Source organism: Miniopterus schreibersii (genome assembly GCF_964146895.1).
Source record: "Miniopterus schreibersii genome assembly, chromosome: 4".
NCBI lineage: Eukaryota > Metazoa > Chordata > Mammalia > Chiroptera > Miniopteridae > Miniopterus > Miniopterus schreibersii.
In genome coordinates, this window is record NC_138105.1 from 69319786 (window position 1) to 69336887 (window position 17102).

At 52.9% G+C, this 17102-nt stretch overlaps 2 protein-coding genes across 4 annotated transcripts; one reads left to right on the forward strand and one right to left on the reverse strand.

Moving 5' to 3' along the window:
• Window positions 1–1660: 1660 nt before the first annotated feature.
• ATG4D (autophagy related 4D cysteine peptidase) lies at window positions 1661–8364 on the forward strand. 2 transcript variants are annotated; one of them, XM_081137269.1, is made up of 10 exons: window positions 1661–2346; window positions 2856–2939; window positions 3020–3193; window positions 3466–3742; window positions 3816–3880; window positions 5551–5681; window positions 6559–6637; window positions 6717–6793; window positions 6876–6995; window positions 8289–8364. In XM_081137269.1, exons 1-10 carry the CDS (start codon window positions 2115–2117, stop codon window positions 8340–8342), a joined length of 1293 nt encoding a protein of 430 aa, XP_080993395.1. In that variant the 5' UTR covers window positions 1661–2114; the 3' UTR covers window positions 8343–8364. The 2 variants fall into 2 exon arrangements, with proteins under 2 accessions (XP_080993395.1, XP_080993394.1); XM_081137268.1 differs by lacking the exon at window positions 8289–8364 and adding an exon at window positions 7588–8152.
• KRI1 (KRI1 homolog) lies at window positions 7791–16896 on the reverse strand. Of its 2 annotated transcripts, none has more exons than XM_081137267.1 (19): window positions 16780–16896; window positions 16595–16668; window positions 15862–15967; window positions 15396–15501; window positions 15085–15139; window positions 14960–15006; window positions 14586–14682; window positions 14418–14495; window positions 14004–14128; window positions 13557–13683; window positions 13378–13473; window positions 13117–13287; window positions 12049–12124; window positions 11858–11946; window positions 11646–11772; window positions 11431–11561; window positions 9558–9622; window positions 9354–9452; window positions 7791–8721 (listed from the first exon to the last, which is right to left on the reverse strand). In XM_081137267.1, exons 1-19 carry the CDS (start codon window positions 16871–16873, stop codon window positions 8382–8384), a joined length of 2103 nt encoding a protein of 700 aa, XP_080993393.1. In that variant the 5' UTR covers window positions 16874–16896; the 3' UTR covers window positions 7791–8381. The 2 variants fall into 2 exon arrangements, with proteins under 2 accessions (XP_080993393.1, XP_080993392.1); XM_081137266.1 differs by having other exon boundaries at window positions 14960–15009.
• Window positions 16897–17102: the final 206 nt, after the last annotated feature.

A 17102-nucleotide genomic window follows, 5' to 3' on the forward strand; every position in this document is an offset into this window, starting at 1 on the left:
CTGTATATATAAAATCAGTGCTGTGGCTCAGTTACTTGAGCGTCAGCCTTTGCACCAAAGGGTTGCAGGTTCAAGTCCCGGTCAATTCAGGGACTTGAATTGACCCAAGTGGCAGGCTTGATCCCCAGTGGGGGGCATGTGGGATGCAGCCGATCAATGTCATGCTCTCACATCGATGCTTCTCTTCCTTCCTCTCTCTCTAAATATCAAGAAGCTATTCTTAAATAAATAAATAAATAAATAAATAAATAAATAAATAAATAAAATCAGTGCTACTGTTTGAATGTTTGTGCCCACTCCGCAAAATTCATATGTTGAAGCCCTAACCCCCCGGTGTGATGGTATTTGGAGGAGGTTAGGGTTAGATGAGGTTATGAGGGTGGAGTCCCCATGATGGGAATAGTGACCTTATAAAAAGAGAAGAGGAAGAGACTCCAGATCTCAGTCTCTCTCTCTCTCTCTCTCTCTCTGCTAGGAGAGGCCGTGTGAGGACATAACTAGGAAGAGGCCTTCACGAACATCCCGGCTCTACTGACACCCTGATCTTGAACGTCTACCTTCCAGAACTGTGAGAAATAAATGTCTGTTGTTTAAGCCACCCAGTCTTTGGTGTTTGTTACATACAGCAGCCTGAGCTGACTTAATCAAGGCTGTGGTAATTGCGCTGGAAAAAATTATAGCAGGGAAGGAGGTAAGGAGCCCAGTGGTGGGCGTGGAGGAATTTTAAGGGGTGACATTTGAATAAAGTCCTGAAGGAGGTTCAGGGGGAGCAGTGCAGCTATCTCAGGGAAGAGCGAAAACAGCAAGTGCAAAGATCCTGAGGTGGGATAGTACCTCTTGAGTTTGAGAAAGGAGGCAGGTGTGACTGAAGGGAAGAGAGTGAAGCAAGAGCAAAGGGAAAGTCAGGAAGGTGATTGTCCTTTCCTTCTCCTTCACAGTCCAAATCCTCATCCAAATCCTCTTCTGGCTTTCTTAAACCGGCTGGGGACAGTGCCCCGGGGCTGGCCACTAGAGGCCACCCTCTCTGTGGTTCACAGGGTCACTACACTGTCATCTCGCCTTTCAGGTTGAGGCAGGGCCCTAACTGTACCTTCAAGGCCCTGCTAAGAGCTAAATACTGAGGAACTCAGCTCCTCCTTCTAACATTCCTCTGAGTTAGATGCATAGAAATTTTTTTACAGCTCTATTAAGGTATAATTGATATACAACAACCCACACAAATTTAAAGTGTACGCTCCGATGAGTTTTCACACCCTGGAAACTTTCACCACAATCCAGATACTAAACATATCCTCGACCCTATAAAGTACCCTGTGGCCCTTCTAAAATTCCTCTCTCGCGCCTCTCCCCACCCCTCCCCACCCCCAGGCGACCACTAACGGTGTCAGATTGCACTTCCTCGAGTTTGATATAAATGGGACTAGAGAGTAGTCTTTTCTTTTTTGTCTGGCTTCTTTCCCTTAGCAAAATTATTATGAATATTCATCTATGTCGTGACGTGTATTTGCGCCCCCTTTCGCTCATGGGAAACTGAGGCGCACAGAGGTGTGGTTGGGGGGGGTGAGAGGTAGGGTGCGGAGGGGTGTCACACACAGGTTTGGTCCCAGGCCCAGGAGTGCTCTGGTGCGCAACCCAAGGAGGGCGCTCCAGTCCCCGGGTCGATTCCCGCAGGTGCAGACGGCGCCGGGGCCCAGGCCAGGCGGCGGGTCCCCAGCGAGCGAGGGGCGGGGCGGGGCTTCCCGGTTCTGGGGCCTCCGATAAGGGCCTGCAGGGGCTCCGCCGCCTGGGCGCTGCGATAAGGCGGCTGGTGGGCGTAGGGGTCGTGGGGCGCCGCGGCGCCTGCCCTAGCGCGGCCACCGGGACGGGAACTGGAGACGAGGCTGGGGGCCGGGGCGGGGCGTCGGGCAGTGCCACGCCCGCCTTCCTCCCCGCCGGGGCCGCTAAAATGGCGGCGGCGGCGGTGACAGCGTCCAGCGCTGGGCCCGGGGGCCTGGTCGCTGCGTCGGGGACCGATTAGAGCCGGCCTGGGCCCTCGCATCCCAGCGGCGTCCTGGACCCTGAGGCACTGGCGCGGGGCCCCAACCGGGACCTTCGGCCCGCTCCCCGGCGCGCCCATGAACTCCGTGTCGCCGGTCGCCGCGCAGTACCGGAGCGGGAGCCCCGAGGACGCGCGCCGCCGCGAGGGCCGCAGGACGCGGGGCCCCCGCGTCCCGGACCCCAACGGCCTGGCGCCCTCCGGAGCCAGCGGCCCCGCTCTGGGCTCGTCCGGAGCCGCCCCTGGGGAGCCGGGCGAAGTGGACAAGTTTAAGGCGAAGTTCCTGACTGCTTGGAACAACGTCAAGTACGGTGAGGAGGGGGCGGGCCCGGGGGGGGGGGGTTCTGGGGTGCGAGCGGGCCCAGGGTTTGGCCAGGCAGGGGGCTTAGAGGTCGCTGGGAGTCTAGGAACCAGGCCCTGCCCTGTGTTCCGAGTATTCCACCGTACGTTCTCCTGTGAGTCACCTATAGGCGCCCCCTCCACCCCGCCCTGCCCTGCCCAGGGTGGATCTGTGGCAGGTCCAACAGGGAATGTGTTTTCAAATCCTACCCTTCCCTGTGTGACCTTGAGCAAGCTTTTTTACTTCCTTTCTGTAAAATGGGTACAATGATCAGAGCTGCCTTAATTCATCCTGAATTGATGGCAGACACTGGTGTGGCTGTTCATAGGGGCCCCACATCCATCTGTGAGGAATATGGCATGGATTCCCCATGGCCACTCTAAGAAATGGGAAGTAGGATGGTCCCCGTTATAGGGAGCACTGTTGCTGTCATAACTGTTATGTTGTTATCAGTCATCTTGCTGCTCCACGTCTCCACAGGTTGGACAGTCAAAAGCCGCACTAGCTTTAGCAAGATCTCCAGCGTCCACCTCTGTGGCCGCCGCTACTGTTTTGAGAGTGAGGGTGAGCTGGTGTCCCCAGGCCAGGGTTGGGGGAGGCCCCCAGGGGTGTTCCTGGTGGAGTTGACAAGCCTGCTCTTATAGGTGACATCCAGCGTTTCCAACAGGACTTCGTGTCCCGCCTGTGGCTCACATACCGCCGGGACTTCCCGCCCTTTGCTGGGGGCTGTCTGACTTCAGACTGTGGCTGGGGCTGCATGTTACGAAGTGGGCAGATGATGCTGGCACAAGGCCTCCTGCTGCATTTCCTGCCCAGAGGTGAGGGGTGGAAGGGGAAGGGCACACCAGGAGTATGAGCCAACCACATAGGTCAGCAGTGTTAGAATTGTTTGTAACTAAAATTTAAAGTCATGTTAGAATTGTGTATAAAGTAAGTTTTGTGAGGGAGTTAGAGTTGTTTATAAGTTTCAGGAATGTGAAAATTGTTAAGCATGGAGTCCGAAGAGCAGAATTGTGTGTAAAGCATGAGTCAATGGGAACTGTGCCCACACACACCAGCACTGGTTGACTATGTACTCCTTCCCCACCAGACTGGACATGGGCCGAGGGTGCAGGCCTGGGCCCCCCTGAACGGTCAGGGTTGTCCTCTCCCAATCGACACCATGGGCCTGCCCACCGGAAGCCCTCACGCTGGGCCCAGGGCACCCCTGAGCTGGAGCAGGAACGCAGGCATCGGCAGATTGTGTCCTGGTTCGCCGACCACCCCCAGGCCCCCTTCGGCCTGCACCAGCTAGTGGAGCTCGGACAGAGCTCGGGCAAGAAGGCAGGTGACTGGTATGGGCCATCTCTTGTGGCACATATACTCAGGTGAGGGCCACAGCAGGGGACATGGGAGTCACTGGGTACCCCAAGGAACTCAAGCCTTTCTTCTCGCCCCCAGGAAAGCTGTGGAGAGCTGCTCAGAGGTCACCCGCCTGGTGGTGTATGTTTCTCAGGATTGCACAGGTAAGGGGCTGCTAACCAGTGTCACTGGGTTCTCATCCTGAGTCAGTCACTACTTCAGCTTCCTCTTAGGACCCACCTTTCTCAGAGGCTGAAACAAGTTCTGGGTCAAAGAGATCCTTCAAAAGGATTCAAGGCCTACTCAGGGAGATGCTCAGGATTCGTCTACTCCCTCTAGATCCAGGAGAGGAAACTTCAGAGGCTTCTCCCCAAGTGATAAAGGACATAAGGACTTATTTCTCTCAGACCCAATTAACTCTTACTCTGTAAATAGTTCTGACATGTACAAAAGTCTGGTCTCCTCTGCCTTGTAGGGTTGTCATAAGAATTAAGTGAGTCAATAATACAAGTTAAACCTGTAGAGCAGTGCTTGTCACATAGCAAATGTTCACTAAATATTAGCAATTACTATTATTATCCCCTACCACCCTCCAAGTCTGCCTATGTCTTAATTAAAAGGAGCCTCCATGGATTGGTATCAGGGAATCTACAAAAACTAAATTTTTATGCAAAATTGTAGGGGTTTGGGACAAGCCTGGATTTTCACAGAGCACTATTGTCTTAGTCTTTTTGGGCTGCTATAACAAAAATAGCACAGACCAGGTGGCTTATAAACAATAGGAATTTATTTTTTATAATTCTGGAGGCTGGGATATCCAAGATCAAGGTGCAGGCAGATTCGGTGTCTGGTGGGAGCCCACTCCCTGGCTTGCTTTGCTGTGTCCTCACATGTCAGAATGGGCAAGAAAGCTCTCTGGGGTCCCATCTTTGCTTTTTTTCCTTTCAGGTATAATCAACCTATAACAATATATCAGTTTCATGTATACAATATCATGATTTGATATTTGTATAGAGGATGTGGCAAAAGCAGGCTTACAGTTTTTCATATGGAAAATAATACAATAATTAATAAATAATAAAAGAGTAAATTCCTTTTCGCGTACACATGACTATAAACCTACTCTTGCCTGACCCTGTACATTGTGAAATGATTACCACAAGAAATCTAGTTAACATCTATCACTATACATAGTTTTAAAAAATTGGGGGGTACCTCTTTTATAAGGGCACTAATCCCACTCTTGAGGGGCCCACCCTCAATGACCTAATCACCTCCCAAAAGCCCCATTCCTTTATGCTATTACCTTGGGGTTAGGATTTCAACATATGAATTTTTGGGGGACTCAAGTATTCAGATCATAGCAGCTGTGTCTCCAGAAAGGGTTGAATCCACTTCTCTGGGCACCAGCAAGGGAAGAGGGGGAGAATGAACAGCAGCAGATTGGACTTGAGGAGGAGGAACACATAGGGACATTTGGTTGAGGACTGCTCCGTGCTCCCATTTTCATATTGGCAAACCCAGATGCCGAGTCAAATGAGGACCAGTCAAGCCTCAGATCGGGGATAGGATCTAGGCTTTGGGGAAGGCTTCACCTCCTCCTGGCTGTATGTTCTTCATTCAACTCTCAGGGTGTTGGTTGCTCCCTGTAAAAGGGGGCCCCTGGGATTGTCTAGGGGAGTTTGGGGCTCTGGAAAGACTTCCTTCTCCACTGTCAATGGGAGTGTCACCCCCCAAGGGGTTGCTTGGGAAAGGTTGAGCCCCTGTGGATGGAGGGCCACACTCTGAAGCTTGAAGGGTGGCAAGAAGATGACCTTCTGCCCTATCCTTCCAGTGTACAAGGCAGATGTGGCACGCCTGGTGGCTAGGCCAGACTGCGCAGCTGAGTGGAAGTCTGTTGTCATCCTGGTGCCGGTACGGCTAGGTGGCGAGACTCTCAACCCCGTGTACGTGCCCTGCGTGAAGGTAAGTTCAGCCAGAGTCACCATGCCTCCTCCCCAAGGAGCCCTCCAGGTTTTTTCAGCTTGGGTTAAGTATATGTCCTTTCTTCATTCCTTTATCTGTTATCCAATAGTTATAGGGCATCTATTATGTGCCAAGCACTCTCCCAACTTCTGAGGATTCAGAAGTGAACAGGCAAACATTTGTGCCTTCTGGGAGTGAACATTCTAATGGCAGGCAGTGGATCTGGAACCAAATAGACAGCTTTGGCATTACAACTCAGACTGTAAAGGAACGAAAACTAGTCATGAAGGGTAGATGGGGGTGGCTGCACAACCTAGGAAAGCCCCTCTCTTGCCAGGGCACATGAAGAGCCAGAGGAGGAGTGTTCCAGGCAAAGGGAACAGCAAGGCTGGAAAGACCCTGGTGTGTTTACACTCAGAATAAAGGCCAGAGATCTTCCCACAGTCCATGGGTCCCTGTCCCTTCCTTCACCTCATCTGCTCCCACTCTCCTCACTTGCTCTGCTGCACCCACACAGGCCTCCTTACTGTTCTCAGAACACACCTGCCTCAGGGACTTTGCACTTGCTATTTCCCAAGATGCTGAAATGTCATCTTGCTGAAACATCACCTCCCAGTGAGGCCTTTCCTGACTCCCATTTATAATTTCAAAGCCCCCCTCCGCCTTTATTCTTTTCCCAGTGTAATCACCTTCCAACACATAACTCACTCATCTTGTTCCTTGTTTGTCTAATACATGTCAGCTCCATAAGACAGCACCTCTCTTGGTCACTGCTGCTCCCCAGGGTCCACATTGGGTGTTTGCTAAGTATTTATTGAGGATCTGTCTCACAGCACCTGCCATGAGTCCTCACCTTTGCCCACTCTCTTCCCTATAGGAGCTCCTGCGTTCAGAGCTGTGCCTAGGCATTATGGGGGGCAAGCCGCGGCACTCACTGTATTTCATCGGCTACCAGGGTAGGCCTGCTCCATCTCATTCCATCCTACCTCACCTTCTTCCCCACTCCCACCCCCACTTACACTTCCTCCCTTGCAGATGACTCCCTGCTCTACCTGGACCCCCACTACTGCCAGCCCACTGTGGATGTCAGCCAGGCTGACTTCCCCCTGGAGGTGAGCTGGGACCACCAGGGTGGGGTTGGGGGCATGTGGAGGAAGTTGGGGCCCCTGAGCTCCCCTCCTTTGTCTACCTCAGTCCTTCCATTGCACCTCACCCCGCAAGATGGCCTTCGCCAAGATGGACCCAAGCTGTACTGTGGGGTTCTATGCTGGAGACAGGAAGGAGTTTGAGACACTGTGCTCAGAGCTGACCAGGGTGAGCAAGAGGAATGGTGGAGGGTGGGAAAAGAGTCAGGGCTGGAGTGGGAGAACAGAGGCCTTGAGGCCAGCAGACCTGGGGAGGTTGCTTCCAAGCTGTTGTTGAGATTATCATCCAAGTTACAAAAACCCAACTCTGAATAGGCCCAAAAAGGGTGCATAATATGAAAACTTAGGGGCTTTGCTGCCTTGGAGGACAGCTGCACTTAGAAACTCAAGTGGCAGGACCCTCCCTCTCTCTTGGCTCTACTGTAGCATCAGGGCTTTACCCTCGTGGTGGCAAGAGTTGGCCGTCAGCCTCTCTGGGCACCGACCTCCCAGTTCAGTGGAAAGGGAGCCCCACTTTCTCAGCACACAGTAAAATCCCAGGGCTGCCTTTCATTGTCTGCACTGGGTTACATGCTTATCACTGAGTCAATCATGGTCCTGGGGAATAGAAGGTACTGATTGGTTGGCCTGAGTCATTGCCCTGGAGGGATGGGAGTTCAGGAAGCACCTTTTAAATATACCTGTTAGGATAACTATGTCTATAGGATAAGTAACTGTGGCTACTGCTTTTGGGGCTGAGCTGCTCTCCCTCCTTCCACCAGGTTCTCAGCTCCTCCTCAGCCACACTGCGGTACCCCATGTTCACTCTGGCTGAGGGCCATGCTCAGGACCACAACCTAGACCTCTGCTCCCAGCTCTCCCAGCCAACTCTGCAGCTCCCTCGCACTGGGCGGCTCCTCAAGGCCAAGCGCCCAAGCTCTGAGGACTTTGTGTTTTTATAAAGGGATGGGATGGGGGACAAGATAGGACAAACACTATTTATTTTTTTATTTATGTCACACTGGATGTGGGAGCTTGAACTCTGGTGGTGATGGTACTTTCGATAAGCGCAGCTGAGACCAGCCCAGGAAACCTCCAGGCTGGGGCCATTAAGCCAGAGACAGAGCCCACAGGCCTGCCTCCTGCCACTTGGGCCCTCCTCACAAGGCAGGGAGGGATGGCAGGCAGGCTCCCAGGCACCCACTCAGGGCCTGACTTAAGTACTGTAGTTTGCACTGGACTGCCCACACCCCTTACTGGTCTCTAAGCCCCTGTCCTGCCAAGGGCTGGTGGTGGTGTGGGAACTGTGGCTGCTGGGGGCCAATAAAGCCATCTGACTTGACCTCAGCAATGACTAGACCTAGCACTTGAGAGATGGGAGTCAGGGTATATTGCAAAATGAGGTGTCCAAGTCTCTTAGGGAGCTTGTTAAGTAGTCCTCAGCTTCTCCATCTGAAAAATGGGAATTCTCCTTTGCCCACAGAGAGACATGTGGGTCTATACAGTCAACAAGGGATGCATTCAGTGGCCTGATTGAAGGGAAGGAACCTGGGGGCCCATGCCTTTTCCATAGAGCTCAGGGGCAGCTCTTGGGCCCCTGCTGCTTTCTCCGTTTCCGGCCCAGCAGACGGAAGTGCAGCCTTTTTGGATTGAGGCCGAAGGCCTGCAGTCTCTGGCGGCTGAATTCCTGTCCTCCAAGCGTCACTGTGGGGCCCAGGAGACGAGCCTTCTTGCCCCTCCTCCGCCTCTGGGGGGCTGGCTTCTCAGTGGGTGACACAGGGGCCAACTCTTTCTGTGCTGTGGGGCTCTCAGGCTGGGGCTGCTTCCCGCAGGTCCCATTGGATGCCAGGAGCTGTCCCTGTGGGTCGGCTTTGTCTCTCTGTGGCTTCCCTGTGGCTTCTGTGGGTGTCTCTGTCCTGGGGGAGGAAAGTCAGCGCTCAGCCTAAGCCAGCACGATTAGGCCCCTTCCCAGGTACACATCCCCCATTTTACAGATGAGGAAAGGAGAGACTCAAAGAGATGACAATACAGTAATTCAGGTGCCTGCCTAGAATTCACACTGGGGTCTGACACCAAAACCAGGGTTTTTCTACTGAACCCTGAGGCTGGACTGTGTTGCTGATAATTCTGGTATTTGAGCCTGGGCTTACATCACATAAATTAACTCATTTCATCTTTAAATCAACTCTGGGAATTACTATCACCCCAGTTTTATAGACCAGGAAATAACATGGTAACAATAGTTAAAATCTATACAGCACTTCCTATGTTTCAAGCACTTCACATGCACTTATTCACTTAATCCTCAAAAAAACCCAACACGAAATGAGCCATCTTTACCCCCATTTTATAAATGAGGAAACAGGCTCTGAGAGGGGAAGTGACTTGCCCAAGGTCACAGCTATAGCCCAGCCAAGATTTGAACCCAGCTCTCAGAGAGGGGGAGGGCCCAATCCCAAAGTCATGAAACAAATGGCTGACAGAACGAGACTCAAATCCTGGCCTGGTGGACTCCCCAGCCCGCCCTCCCCTGGCAAGCAACACTCACTCCTCTGGGCAGAGTGATTTGAAGATCTGCCTCTTTTTCCATGAGTTCTGGGCCTTCTGGCTGTATGCCTTCTTGTCCTGCAGCTCCTCCTGTTCTGACCTTTGGGTGCCCAGTGGACACGCCTGTCATTTGGTGCTCTGGGAGATGCCCATGCATGCTTGCTGCCCCTCCTCCCAAACACCTGGCCCAGCCCCACCCCGTCACCTATACATGCAGGTTTTCTTCAGGGAGCACCACCGGTTCAGCTCCTTGTCATCAGCAGCAAGGATCTGCAGGGGAAGGGAAAGAGGTCCTGCTGCATGAACCCTGGGGTGGGGGGCAGGGCTCTGACTCAGCCTTAGTCACCTCATCAGCCAAAGCAGGGTAATGTCATAGTATCACCCAGCAAGGATGTCATGATGGTGGGAGAGAACCGATGTCTTGTGGAGGCAAATCCATGTTTCATCAGAGGGGGGAACGGGTTCAGAAAGAGGTTCCTTGCCCCAAGCCCAGGAAGTGGCTTATTTCAGATTCCAGGGCCTGTAGCCCTTACCCATGCACCACGGTCCTAGCAGCCTCAGAGCAAGGGTCTCTATGCCAATCACTGTATTTGCTAATTATAGATGAAGCCCAGGTTCTCAACCTCCAGGCTCCTGCCTCCAGGCTTCAGTTTCCTCATTTATGAGGTGGGCATCCCCTCAGAACCTATTGGAAGGTCGTCAAGAAGACTGAGTAAAATGCAGGTAGTATAAGCTCAATAAACATCAGCTATTTTTACTGACCATGAATAGTCAAGCACCCATAGCCATCATGGACAGCTAAGGAACAGGTGTCATCTAAAGAGCCATACATCGTTTCAGCTCTACAGCCATGAGGTGGAGGCTATTAGGCCTATTTCATAGATGGGAAACTGAGGCACAGAGCTAAGTTCAACGTCACATAGCTTGTGAGCTAAGGCAGGGTTTGAACCCAGGCCATCTGGTTCCAGAGCCCACCTAGTCTTTTTTTGTTAACGCTCACCTGGGGATATTTTTTCCATTGATTTTTAGGGAGAGAAGGGAGGTGGGAAGAGAGAAAGAGATATCATTGATGTGAGAGAGACACATTGATTGGTTGCCTCCCACATGTGCCCCCACCAGGGCTGGGGACTGAACCTGCAATCCAGGTATGTGCTCTTGACCTCCTGGGAACTGAACCTGCGACCCCTCTGTGCACAGGCCAACACTCTACCAATGAGCCACACCAGCCAGGGCCAGAGCCCACCTAGTCTTAGTGGCCACCCTGCTGCACATATATAGTAACAGAATAAAGGTACAGTTGACCCCTGAACAACATGGGTTTGAACTGCATGGAACCATTTGTGTGTGGAGTTTTTCAATAAATACAATATTTTCCTTATAATTTTTTAACATTTCTTCCGTTTATTGTAAGAATATAGTAAATAATATGTATAATATACAAAATATATATTAATCAACTGTTTATGGTATCAGTAAGGCTACCAATCAACAACAGTCAGCCTTCCGCATCTGCAGAGGTTGAATCCACAAATGCAAAACCCACAGCTACCAAGGGCCAACTATTAGTTGAGTTTTTGGGGAATAAAAAATTATATGCAGGCCCGGCCAGCGTGGTTCAGTGGTTGAGCACTGACCTATGATCCAGGAGATCACGATTTGATTCCCAGTCACAGCACATGCCCAGGTTTCGGGCTCCATCCCCAGTGAGGGGCTTGCAGAAGGCAACCAATCAATGACTCTCTCTCATCATTGATGTTTCTCTCTCTCCGCCTCTCTCTGAAATCAATAAAGATATATTTTTCAAAAATTATATGTGGATTTTTGACCACACAGGGGTCAGCGACCCTAACCCCCACATTGTTCAAGGGTCAATGTAATATTATTTACAAAGGGCTATTTGAATCCCCACCCACCTCATAGAAACCCTTTGAGGCAGGAAATATCAGTACTGTCATTAGCACTATTTTTCCTGTCATTTTTGATACGAGAAAACAGGTCATGTGGGAGCAATCACTGGCTCAGTGCTCCCACTTGCCTCTTGGGTGCCTCCCAGTGTCCCACGCCCAACCAGGCCCTACCTCTTCCGTGCTGAGTCCAAAGTCGCAGGGCACCACAGTGCGGTACTTGAAGCGACAGGGTAGGTCATCAATGATGTCCTCATAGTCTAGCCGGTAATACTCATCCAGATATTCCTCAAATGTCTTGTCTCCTGTGTGGTTAGAGAACTAGGCTGCTGCAGTGTGCTGGCCCAGCAGAGCCCCTCCTTGCCCACCGCATGCCCACTGGGCCTCACTGGGGTTGAACACAGGCTTCTCCTGCCCCACAGCCACAGCAAAGGGCGACTTGCGCTTCTTCTTGCCCATTAAGGGGGCCTCACGCTGCTTCTTCGGTGGCTGGCTGGGGTCATAGTCAGCATCCATCTGCCAATACATGCAGGTCAGGCCAGCCCTCGCAGTCCTTGGGACTTTCCAAGCCAGCCCCCAGCCCCCTGCCCATGGCACCTACATTGAAGTCTGGGTCCTCACAGTGCAGCTCCTGCTGGCTCCAGTCTCCACCCTGCTCCAGCCCAGTCCACATGTCCCAGTTCCAGTGGTCTGGTTCCAGAGGACAGACAGAGGACAGGTAGGGATAGGCCCGGAGGGCTCAGGATGGGACCTTAGGCTTTAGGCCTAGCACTTCTACCCCAGTGACCTCACCTTCAAACCCTTCCTCTTCCTCAAATTGTGGCTTCTCCTCCTCCATCGTGCCGTAATACTCGTCCCCGAAGCATTTCTGCAGGGCCAGGAACCAGGAGGGTGAGCAGGGCCCAATCCCTCCGAGACAGCTTTCCTCCTGCACTTTACATGGCTCCCTAGCACCCTCACAAGACCCAGCTCCTGAAGTAGGCCTGACAAAGCTGGTCAAAGGACTCTTCTAAGACCCCCACCTCCCCCTGCATGTCTCTATCACCACTCAAAACCCTGCAGATTGTGACCATAAAGTTAAATGCCTGCCATTAGACTGGAGGCTCTGAGAGGGCAGGGACCTCTATGCTGCCTGGTGCTTGGCATACAGTGGATGATCAATGAATGTTAGACTGGTTCTCACCACTCCATGAGCTCCAAGAGGGCTGAAACCCCAGTACCCAATTCAGGGCCTGACAGATAAAGGCAGATATTGCTAAACATTTATTGAGCACCTACTATATCCCCAATACTGGCTACATCTCACATTTGCACAAGCACCCCAAGACAGAAAGGAGCTCCAGTCTATGGAGAAACTGAAGCTCAAGACTGAGAAGCTTTGAGAAAGTGAAGGCTAAATGGCAATTATATAACACTCCCACTCTGGTTTTCAACTGGACTACCTATACATCCTCAGTCCCCTTCCCTGACTTCCCAGGCTTGGTTAGGGGCCTCTTTGGGGCCCCCGTGGTCCCCACTGCTCCCCACATAGCCCTCATCACATTTCTATGGCCTGGTGTTATATTCCTACAAATATAACAATAAACATTAATGGCACAATAAAGGGGTTTAAAGGAAATACAGCAACCTACTGTTCCTTGAGCACTTACCAACTAAACTTTTATGTGAATTCCTCTCAAACTATCCTTACAACAGCTCTGAGGTAGATGCTATGGTTAGACCCACTTTACAGACAGGGACAAAGGCTAAGAGAGGTCAAATCACTTCTCTGAAGCCACACAGCCAAGAAATGATGACTGATTCCAGAGCCATGCTCTTGAGATTTGGCAGCATGGATGGGCCTGGGTGTGAGTGCCACACCTGCATAAGCTGGTCATGCCGGGTGGGATCAAAGTCATCCTCGAGGTCCCGTTCCTCAAAGCCCACTGTCTCATTGCCTGTGACCTGCCGCAGCTTCTCCAGCTTGGCTAGAATCTCCTTCCTCTTTAGGTTCTTCAGCTGCTTGAGTTCCTCCTGCTTTTTCGCTTTCTCCTGTGGGTGGCAGGCAAGAGGGAGAGTGAGGGTATGGGCTCTCCCCACAGGTTAGGGGCCCTCCTGAACCCACCGCCCCCTCACACTCACCCTTCTCTTTCGCTCCCTAATCTCCTCCCTCTTCTCCTTCCTGCGCTCGTCCTTGCGGCGCACAGAGGACGCAATGCTCCGAGGATAGGTCTTGACCTGTGGGCCAAAGAGATAATTCTAGGCTCTCTGGGCCTGGGCCCTGTGGGCCAGCTCCTCCCAAACCCCAGCCCTAGCCCCACCAAGGCCGAGTCGGGCTCCTCAAAGCGGAAATTGTACTTGTGCTCAAAATCTTCCTGCTTCTTCAGAAACAGCTCCCCCTCGTCTGAGGAGTCATCTACAGACAGCTGGACCGGGGGGCCTGGGACCCTGAGGGAAAAGACAGAGCAAGGCTGTGGTCAGCCAAGCTCCTGTGTACCAGCCATATTAACACATTCAATCCTCCCAAGAACCCTACAGTAGGGTGCCACTGTTACCCCAACTGTACAGATGGGGAAACCAAGGCACAGAAATCTAGCAGCAGGATCTGGATTTGAACTAGTACCACCTGACTCCAGAGCCCACACTCCATGGCTCTTCCTCATAGACGACTAACTCCACTACCGTCTGTGTGAAAAAGTAAACACCGGTGCCCTTTGCTTTCTGGCCAGTGTTGGCTCCAGGCCCCTTGTGAGAACATGGCTGCTCACCCTTCCTCCTCCTCCTCCTCCTCCTCCTCTCCCTCTTCCTCATAACGTTTGTTGAGGATATAATCGCGCAGGAACTGCTCCCCTTCGTCCAGCTCTGGGTTGTTCCAATATTCCCTGAGGTGAGTCTGGGAGTGAAGGGGTAACAGGGCCCAGGTTAGGCACTCAGAAGCAGCGAAGGAGGGCGGACATGGACACCAAATGAATTCAAGTAACTGAACCTCAGAACCAGTCTACGAAATAGATGGGGGGCATTGTTCCCATTTCAGAGATGTAGAAACTGAGGCCCAGAGAGGGGCACACCATCTTCAGAGTATGTGCTCTTTGCTACCCCTTCATGGGGTAGTTTCTGGAAGAAGGTTGGATGAAGGCAGGACAAGGAATATAGACCCTCAGCAACTACGCATGGGAACTTACCAGTTCTCTCAGGGTCTCAGGGTTCTGAATCTCCTTCTGCCCCTTCAGCCATTCAATGTAATCAGCATCCTCCTGGGCCTGGGAGAAGGCCAGCACTGAGGGTCTGTGGGAGCCCCAGTGCCCCCTCCCTGCCACCAGCCCCGGTCCAGTGGGGTCCCCAGAACCCACCTTCTCCTCTTTGGTTTTAGTGCGTTTCTGCAGCAACCCGGAGCCACCTTCCCCGGCGCTATCTTCATCTTCACTATCCTCCACGAATGCTCGGAAGCTGCCCACACGAGAGAACAAGTCTCGGAACAGCCAGGCTAGCCCCTGTCCACTGCCCCAAGATTAACCCTGTTCACTAAGCCCTGAGTTCTCCCTGACAAGTTCAGAGTGGTGCTGAGACAGAGAGAGCATTATCAACCCCATTTAACAGATCAAGAAACTAAGGCATGGAGAGAACAAGTAATGTATCTAAGGACATACAGCCATTAGTGACATAGCTGCATTTGAACCCAGACCCTCAACTCCTATCCATTTGGCCACTTGCTGTCCCAGCTTACCTTTCTTTGAGCTGCTGCTGTTCTTCCATATAACTTTTTGACGAAACCTGCTAAAGAGAGGGTGCTGTGGGCCTCAGGCCCAGCCCTAAACCCCTCTGCCCCAACCTGGTCTCCACCCTACCCACCTGGAGTCTCTGATTGGAGGTCTCCCCGTCTGAATTCTCCTCATCAACATATTTCCTGTGCAAGGAAGGATTGGGGCTTCAAATTAGACTCCCCACAGTTTGTCTGTCCCAGTGAGGTGGGGGGCAGTTACGAATAGCAGGTCAGGGAGCCGATGGGGGTGCAGGCTGTCACAGAGAAGCCTGCTCTCTGGCATTCCCTCAATTCTGGTGAGTCACTGGCTTCTTCCCACCTCTGCCCCTAAGACCCCCAAGCATCCACCTGCTCTGGGAAGGCAGGGCAGGGGATGGTATGTGTCAGGCCTTCTCCTCACCCTTCTTTCTCCAAGATAACCTTCCTCTGGTAGTCCTTCAGGTACATGGCTTGCACCTTCTTTTGCTTCTTAGCTGCCAGCTCCTCCTTGATTTCTGAGGGTGTTGCTGGGGAGTCACCGTAAGACACCTGCCATTACCCACAACCACAACTCTCTTCCTTCCCCAGAAAGAGAACCCCACTGGGCTGGGCCAGGGCCAGGGCCACGGCCAGGGTCAGATGAAGACTTCAAATCCCTAAGCCACCAGTTCCCAGCTGTACAACAGTTATCACACTAACTAGCACCTGGCAGTACCTGCCAATCACTGAGTAACTCATGCTCTGAATAGTAAAAGCACATGATTGTTATTAACATCAACAGGTAATAAACTAAGATACTCTAAGCACTTTTGACATGAAATTATTCATTAAATAGTCACAACAGACGATAAGGCCATGAGGAACCTTGGAGAGGAGCAGCCACAGACCTGTTCTCTGGTAGAAGGTGGCATCTTCCTGATAAATGCAGGGATCCTTTTTCTTCAACAAGGAGAGTGTCCTGTAAAAGTCTCGCTCCTGCTGGGGATCGAATTCCTAGGGCAAGAAAAGGATTGGGGACAGACTTCAGAAGGGAGATGGTGAGAGCAATGGAGGCAGTAAGCAACCAGGGTAGGTGGGCTGAGAGGGTGTGGGAATTAGGGTGGAGGAACAGGCATACATTAGATGGAATGAAAGGGGATCCCACTGGGAGAGGCAGGTGCGGTGGGAGTGTCAATCGGAGAGAAGGGAGGGCGGGCCACACAAAAGTTAAGGATCTGAGACAGAGGAGGGTATCAGGCAAAGGAACGACACTTCCTGGGCACATGGGGCAGGCAGCAGGGAGGGCACATGGCGGCCAGCAGTAGGGACTGGGCTGCACAGTGAGGTGGGAAGATTATGTGGCTGATGTGGGGAGAAGCTGGATGCCCCCTGTGGCAGAGATGTTCCACTTCGGGAACAGAGTGGTCACATCAAACACATCAGGATGGGCAGGTGGATCCGTAGCGGGGGGCTGGGAGGGGTGATTTGCCACCGCCTGGGAATGGGGAGGACGCTCTGTCCCTCACGGGATGGGGGCGGGGGTTGGACACTCCGGTACAGCGCTAAGGGGTTGCGGGATCAGGATGTGGTGGAGGGCTTGAATGCCTCCCGCACGTCCGGGACCGGGATGACGAAGCTCACCACGCTCCCGTCGCTGGAGTCAGACTCGGAGCTGGAGTCCTCTCCGCTGTCTCGATCCCGGTAGCGATCTTTCACTGCGTGACACGGAAGGGAGCCCCCAGATCAGCCTGGGGGGACCAGACCAACTACCACTTCCCGATAGCCCTGCAGCGCCGGCGCCCCGCAAGCATGCGCCCCGCACTCACGCCGCTGCAGCTCCTCACGTTCCCGGTAGCGGCTGTATCGCGCCGCAAATGCCGCGTTCACTCGTAAGGGAGACGACCCGCGCGGTTCCGGCATGGCGGCTGTGTGTCCCTCTGCGCACGCGTACGTACGGCGAGGGCCCCCTCCCAGGAGGCGGGGCTGCTGTCGGTCCCGCCCGACGCGGCCTTTAAATGAGGCGGAGCCTCCGGGGCCGCGCCCAACCCCACCTCCGTCTTTTCCGGGCTTTTCCACCACGTGACCTCAGCCCCCGCCCACGGTCACGCCTCTGCGGGGAAGGCTGCAGCCACCGCCCACCCCACCCCCG

What these genes read in the sequence shown, in the direction of transcription:
- ATG4D (XM_081137268.1), top strand. Translation starts at nt 2,115, where the DNA reads ATGAACTCCGTGTCGCCGGTCGCCGCGCAGTACCGGAGCGGGAGCCCC. An exon ending in CTACTGTTTTGAGAGTGAGG is followed by an intron (nt 2,940 to 3,019) that starts GTGAGCTGGTGT and finishes CTGCTCTTATAG; the next exon opens with GTGACATCCAGCGTTTCCAA. An exon ending in CTTGTGGCACATATACTCAG is followed by an intron (nt 3,743 to 3,815) that starts GTGAGGGCCACA and finishes TCTCGCCCCCAG; the next exon opens with GAAAGCTGTGGAGAGCTGCT.
- KRI1 (XM_081137266.1), bottom strand. Translation starts at nt 16,873, where the DNA reads ATGCCGGAACCGCGCGGGTCGTCTCCCTTACGAGTGAACGCGGCATTT. An exon ending in AGGAGCCCGACTCGGCCTTG is followed by an intron (nt 13,474 to 13,556) that starts GTGGGGCTAGGG and finishes TTTGGCCCACAG; the next exon opens with GTCAAGACCTATCCTCGGAG. An exon ending in GTGAGGACCCAGACTTCAAT is followed by an intron (nt 11,773 to 11,857) that starts GTAGGTGCCATG and finishes ATGTATTGGCAG; the next exon opens with ATGGATGCTGACTATGACCC.